General features: G+C 46.5%; 1 protein-coding gene across 1 annotated transcript in view; it reads right to left on the bottom strand.

The window, feature by feature from the left end:
* Nucleotides 1-1,328: 1,328 nt before the first annotated feature.
* Nucleotides 1,329-7,016, bottom strand: part of bmp2a (bone morphogenetic protein 2a) — a 20,715-nt gene continuing 15,027 nt past the window's right edge. Inside the window, exon 2 of the mRNA XM_078230612.1 lies at nucleotides 1,329-2,527. Within this exon, the coding sequence (XP_078086738.1) occupies nucleotides 1,680-2,527 (848 nt within the window). The 3' untranslated portion in view covers nucleotides 1,329-1,679. The remainder of the gene's footprint in view (nucleotides 2,528-7,016) is intronic.

Here is a 7,016-nt window from a genome sequence, read left to right as displayed (position 1 = left end):
ATGCTGCCACGGGATTGTCAGATGAGCTGGCAAAGAGGTGGGACCTGTAGCTTGGGGTCTAAGCTGAGAGAGTACCCGCTTAGAATGGTCAAACTGGGATGAGATGCTCAAAAGTCTGAGGTCACGTACCAACCAACTCAAGAACAGCTTCTTCCCTGCTGCCATCAGACTTTTGAATGGACTTACCATATATTAAGCTGATCTTTCTCTACACCCTAGCTATGACTGTAACATTACATTCTGCACCCTCTCCTTTCCTTCTCCCCTATGTACTCTATGAATGGTATGCTTTGTATAGTATGCAAAAAACAATACTTTTCACTGTATACTAATGGCTTGAGTTATAAGGAGAGACTGGATAGACTGGGACTTTTTTTTCCCCTGGAGCATGGGAGGCTTAGGGCTGATCTTATAGAGATCTATAAAATAATGAGGGGCATATATCAGCTAGGTAGTCAACATCTTTTCCCAAAAGTAGGGGAGTCTAAAACGAGAGGGCGTAGGTTTAAGTTGAGAGGGGAGAGATACAAAAGGGTGCAGAGGGGCATTTTTTTCACACATAGGGTGGTGAGTGGCTGGAACGAGCTGCCAGAGGTAGTAGTAGAAGCAGGTTACAATTTTATCTTTTAAAAAGCATTGAGGAGGTTACATGGGTAAGATGGGTACAGAGGGATATGGGCCAAACACGGGAAATTGGGACTAGCTTAGTGCTTTAAAAGAAAGGGCGGCATGGACAAGTTGGGCCGAAGGACCTGTTTCCATTCTGTATGACTCTATGTGACAATAATAAATCAAATCGGACTGACTCAGAGACGTTACTGGGCAGGTTATTGCTTCCTTATGAAGCTCTCTGTTGTTGCATTGTCTTTCTTTTAAAGATGGGATTTAATACCCCCCCCCCTCCCCCCCATCCCCCATCACGCATTCACACTGCGCCTCACTAGAAGTTGAATAACGGGTCCATTTTGCCTCCAGCCTCTGTCTCATTCCGCCACCTGTAAACTACAAGGAGCAGCCCGAGTGTTATTTTACACGGTTTTGTTCTTGGACCCTCACCACAATTACTTTTGCACGCATTCCACTCCCCCCGCCCCCCCCCACCTTAAAACCCTTCATCTTGTTATCGGTGAGCTTTTCAAGATCGCTATGCCAAAAATTTTAATGTGCCGCATGTCAGAAAGGGCTTTGGAAACGGCGGGACTCACGTCGGGACACGTTCCGAAACCTTTTAGATCCTGAGCTTGCCCGCCCTCCCCCCAGCTGAGAGAGAGAGAAAAGAAGGTCTCCTTTGCAAGTTTTCATTCAAAGCACGTATACCTCAGACAGATGTGGATTGATGATTTATGTACAAACCCTATATTTATCTTTGATTACATATAAATACAAATTAGCTATTTTCTAAAAAGTGGTTACAATAGCAATAAATACAAAATAAGAATTTGACCATTATACTTCATGTGTTGGGATTAAACCCATATAAACATGTACATCTGAAATACAATTAAACATTTAAAAGGAGCAATTCTCTGATTAAAATATTTATTTTCCCAATTTATTTTTAAGTAACCATAAATATATTTTCAAAATAGATTGTTTCTATTTTGTTATTTTTTTTAATATAAATAGTGTCTTCATTGGGAAACAGTAAAGTGTCAAGTTTTTATTTTCTTCCCTTTGCTTTAGCGACATCCACAACCCTCCACAACCATGTCTTGGTAGTTCTTTAGTACAACTTTGTCGTACTCGTCCAGATAAAGCATGGAAATGGGACTGAGGTCCGTTGGGACGCAGCACGCCCTGGGAATGTTTGCATTCACAGAGTTCACCAGCGTCTGCACAATTGCGTGGTTCGTTGAGTTTAAGTGATCTGCCAGTGGGAAGGGGCACTCCCCTTGGCAGTAAAAGGCGTGATATCCTGGGGGGGCTACAATCCAGTCATTCCACCCCACGTCACTGAAATCCACATATAAAGGGTGCCGCTTGCAACTCGACCGGTGTCTTTTCTTCTGCTTGTGTTTGGCTTGTCGCCTCACCCTCTTCTCCACGGGGTGGCCTTTGCCATTGTTGCTAAACGTCACCAATAAAGGCCTCATCTGGGGCCAGCTGCCCTCGTCTCGGTGCAAGGACCGGCTGATCCGGACGTGTCGCTTAGAGTGTCGGCACTCCTGCCCCAAGTGAGTGACCTCCACCATGAAGCCGTGGTTGGGCTGACCCTGCGCCGTCCACCTCATCACTGACGGGCTGACGTCGAAGCTCTCCCACTTGCTGATGTTGTGGTGCACCCGCTTGGTGTCCAGCAGCCGGGTGATGGGCTCGCTGCCCGGTGCCCCCGCCGCTTTGAGGATCTCGTAAACGTTGATGCGGTGGGAGTCGCCGCCGCTGGCGTTCGCACAGCCTCCCCGCTCCTGCTCGCGGTAGATCCTCAGCTCAGCCGAGGTGATGAGCTCCTCCTGGGGTATAGAGTTCAAATTGAAGAAAAAACGCCGCGTCGCCTCTCCCCTGGCTCCAGGCAGCTCCTCCATTTGTTCTGGGACGGGAAAGATATCAGAAGCACCATCAACCACAATTACAAGGCTCACTGAGAAAATGTTAAACACGCACGCACATATGGTTCCTGCTCTGCCCAAGACCACAAGAAACTACAAAGGGTCGTGAATGTAGCCCAGTGCATCACGCAAACCAGCCTCCCATCCATTGACTCTGTCTGCACTTCCCGCTGCCTCAAAAAGGCAGCCAGCATAATTAAGGACCCCACCCGCCCCGGACATACGCTCTTCCACCTTCTTCTGTCAGGAAAAATATGCAAATGTCTGAAGTCACGTACTAACCGACTCAAGAGCAGCTTCTGCCCTGTTGCATCAGACTTTTGAATGGACCCATCTTGCATCTGAACTGAACTGCGTCCAGTTCTGGTCGCCGCACTACCAGAAGGACGTGGAGGCGTTAGAGAGAGTGCAGAGAAGGTTTACCAGGATGTTGCCTGGTATGGAGGGTCTTAGCTATGAGGAGAGATTGGGTAGACTGGGGTTGTTCTCCTTGGAAAGACGGAGAATATGGGGAGATCTAATAGAGGTGTACAAGATTATGAAGGGTATAGATAGGGTGAACAGTGGGAAGCTTTTTCCCAGGTCGGAGGTGACGATCACGAGGGGTCACGGGCTCAAGCTGAGAGGGGCGAAGTATAACTCAGATATCAGAGGGACGTTTTTTACACAGAGGGTGGTGGGGGCCTGGAATGCGCTGCCAAGTAGGGTGGTGGAGGCAGGCACGCTGACATCGTTTAAGATTTACCTGGATAGTCACATGAGCAGCCTGGGAATGGAGGGATACAAACGATTGGTCTAGTTGGACCAAGGAGCGGCACAGGCTTGGAGGGCCGAAGTGCCTGTTTCCTGTGCTGTACTGTTCTTTGTTCTTTGTTCTTTGCATTAAGTTGATCTTTCTCCACACCCTAGCTATGACTGCAACACTACATTCTGCACCGATTCCTTTCCTTCTCTATGAACGGTATGCTCTGTCTGTATAGCGCGCAAGAAACAGTACTTTTCACTGTTTGCTAATACATGTGACAATAATAAATCAAACCAAGCCAATGTTTGCCTGAATTGTCACACAACCGATCAGTTGCAGCATCAATATGAATGGTCAGTAGATTATAATCCCATCACAGGACAGTTTTGGGAAAGAACAATTCTTCCCCTAGCTTTCACTGACAAGAATCATTGAATCATAGAATCCCTACAGTTCAGAAGGAGGCCATTCAGCCCATCGAGTCTGTATTGACCACAATCCCACCCAAGCCCTATCCCCACAATTTCACATATTTACCCTCCCCAAACCCCTGACAATAGGGTTAATTTAACATGGCCAAACAACCTAACCCACACATCTTTGGAGTGTGGGAAGAAACCGGAGCACCCGGAGGAAACCCACGCAGACACAGGGAGAATGTGCAGACTCCACACAGACAGTGAGCCAAGAAAGGAGCAGATAGTTAAAAATGGAAGCCAGGGAAAAGCAAAATACTGCGGATGCTGGAAAAACAGAAAATGCTGAAGAAACTCAGCAGGTCTGACAGCATCTGTGGAGAGAGAATAGACCAATGTTTTGAGCCTGGATGACCCCTCATCAGGACAGACCTTTCTCTCAACCCAGATATGAGTCATGGACCATTCAATTGAATGATGTGCAGCTGCAGCCCATGTTTGCCCATTAGAGCAAGGGAACAATGGAAAGAGAGGTTAATATAGCACTGGTCAGAGCTATAGCTATCATGCTTGATGATATAACAAGCAGAAGTTATCATTTGGCACTATTCCCTTCAGTATGCATGACGTAACCTTAATCAATAGCTCTGAGTGGATAGAGATAACTCCTAAAACACGATTGATATATGCTAATTGTGAGAAAATTTGAAACTACAATTGCTTGTGTATTTCTAAATTTGGCACTCTGGCTAGTTACAGGCTGTGACTTGTGGCTTTCCGGGGTCCGAGCAATATAGCTTGATTAAAACAGCTGTTTGAGAGATCTCTGTGACTTGGTCTGGCTACTTGAAGGGTAAAGTTGTGATCAATTAAAAGGCTGAACTCAAAGCCCGCAACAAAGTGGAGGTGGGGGGGGAGCTAAGAACCCTTATGGGATCCGTATCGTCAAGGATTGAGACCATCTATCGGAGGCGTCCCACTGAATAATGGTCACTCTTAATCGGATTGGAGCCGATCGAATCATAATCAACCTCGACTGACTCCCTCAGCAAAAACAAAAAATGCTAGAAAATCTACTTTGACGAAGGGTCATCTAGACTCGAAACATTGGCTCTATTCTCTCCCTATAGATGCTGACAGATCAGCTGAGATTTTCCAGCATTTTCTGCAAAGTACTGCGGATGCTGTAACCTGAAACAAAAACAAAAAATGCTAGAAAATCTACTTTGACGAAGGGTCATCTAGACTCGAAACATTAGCTCTATTCTCTCCCTATAGATGCTGACAGATCTGCTGAGTTTCTCCAGCATTTTCTGTTTTTGTTTCAGATTCCAGATCCGCAATACTTTGTCTTCCCCTTGCTTTCACGGACAAAATATTAACTATCTGATCCTTTCAACGTGTAGAAAGGTATCAAAGGGACTAGCACAGCTGGTTGCATTATCATAGAATCCCTACAGTGCAGAATGAGGCCATTCGGCCCATCGAGTCTGCACCGTCAACAATCCCACCCAGTCCCTATCACCGTAACCCCACATATTTACCCAACTAACCCCTCTAATCTACACATCCCAGGACACCCAGGGGCAATTTAGCATGACCAATCAACCTAACCCGCACAACTTTGCACTGTGGGAGGAAACCGGAGCACCCGGAGGAAACCCACGCAGACACGGGGAGAACGTGCAGGCTCCACACAGACGGTGACCCAAGCGGGAATCGAACCCAGGTCTCTGGAGCTGTGAGGCAGCAGTGCTAACCACTGTGCCACCGTGTCGCCCTATTACAGGCAAAATAAAATTCCCGTCTTCAGCAGGTGGTAGACCTTGAAATGATATTTGTGTGTGAGCGATTTTTGGGAAGGGTTGTTTAATAAACAAAAGATCTTCAAAGCCAATTTTCTTTTTTTTTAGTCTTAACCCTCAACTATTAGGTTGACGAGACATAACCAGGGGGACCAGCTAGTAATCCACCATGAATCTTTATACTTCTTGTATCTTCGTTGTCCGGACGATGCATTTAATGTATTTGCAGCCCCAGTACTGACATGCACAGATTCAAGGTGCAAGGGATTGTAAGAGGAGGCAGTGGGGGGGATACATTCTGACTTAGTCAGGAGGAGGGGGGGTGACTATTGTTCAAGGGTCCCTTAGGGCTAGTGCAATGCATAAATGCACCAAAAAACACACACACTTGTCCCCAGATCACCACATGTTTGTGCCACTTGTAAACATTCTGGCTCATCGGAGAGATTGCACCATATTCTCTAATTACCTTTTGAAAAGATTTAGCCCCCGAAGCGATGTGCAAATCCAGTGTCTAAAAAAAGACGCTGCACTGTTTCATTCCCTGCCATCTGTACATTTGTTGAAATGAGTTGTGCGGTGTCAGGGCAGCCAAAAAAACAAAACCCTCAAACTATTTCAGGACCAGCCCTGGTTCCAAGAATATGCACCCCATTGCTTCATAACATGGTCAGTTTGGGGGGGGGGAACGGGGGCAGTTTGCTTGGGGGGGGAGAGAGGGAAAAATGAGCTACATGTGTTTGCTTGTAACTAAAAGTTAAATGGATTTGAAACATAGGTTAAGAGCCAGAATGTGGTTACAGCTTTCTGTGCAGGATTCAGCTGGGCAGTTTTAAATTAAACCTGAGTGTTTAATAGATTTGGAATGTATATAAAACAGGAGGGCGTTAGGAGATCACCTTAGCCTCCCCACTATACAAGATTAGCATCAGATGCATTGGGTTTATTGTGTGTGTGTGTGTGTGTGTGTGTGTGGTGTGTGTGTGTGTGTATGCATGTGTATGTGTGTATGGGTGTGTGTGTGTGCGTGCGTTTGTGTGTGTGAGTGTGTGTGTACATGGTGAATGTATGAAGACTGGTGACAGTGTTTGGTTCAGGGTAAGCTGATTCGACATTCGTGCAAACAAAGCTGTACATGTGAATTTGATTTAACCTTTTCAAGTCTAGCAGGCTTTTCAGACAGGTGAATATTACTTCAGTGTCCCACACTGCACGGTGGCACAGTGGTTAGCACTGCTGCCTCACAGAGCCACGGACCCCGGGTTCGATTCCCGGCTTGGGTCACTGGTTGTGCAGAGTCTGCACGTTCTCCCTGTGTTTGCGTGGGTTTCCTCCAGGAGAATCATAGAATCCCTACAAGTACAGAAGGAGGCCGTTCAGCCCATCAAGTCTGCACTGACAACAATCCCACTTATCTCCGTAAGCCCACATATTTACCCCGCTAATTCCTCTAACCTATGCATCCCGGGACACTAAGGGGTAATTTAGCATGGCCAATGCACCT

This window comes from Mustelus asterias, chromosome 15 (genome assembly GCF_964213995.1).
Source record: "Mustelus asterias chromosome 15, sMusAst1.hap1.1, whole genome shotgun sequence".
Lineage (NCBI taxonomy): Eukaryota > Metazoa > Chordata > Chondrichthyes > Carcharhiniformes > Triakidae > Mustelus > Mustelus asterias.
Note: the sequence above shows the minus strand (reverse complement) of the source record. Positions and strands in the feature narration are given on the sequence as shown.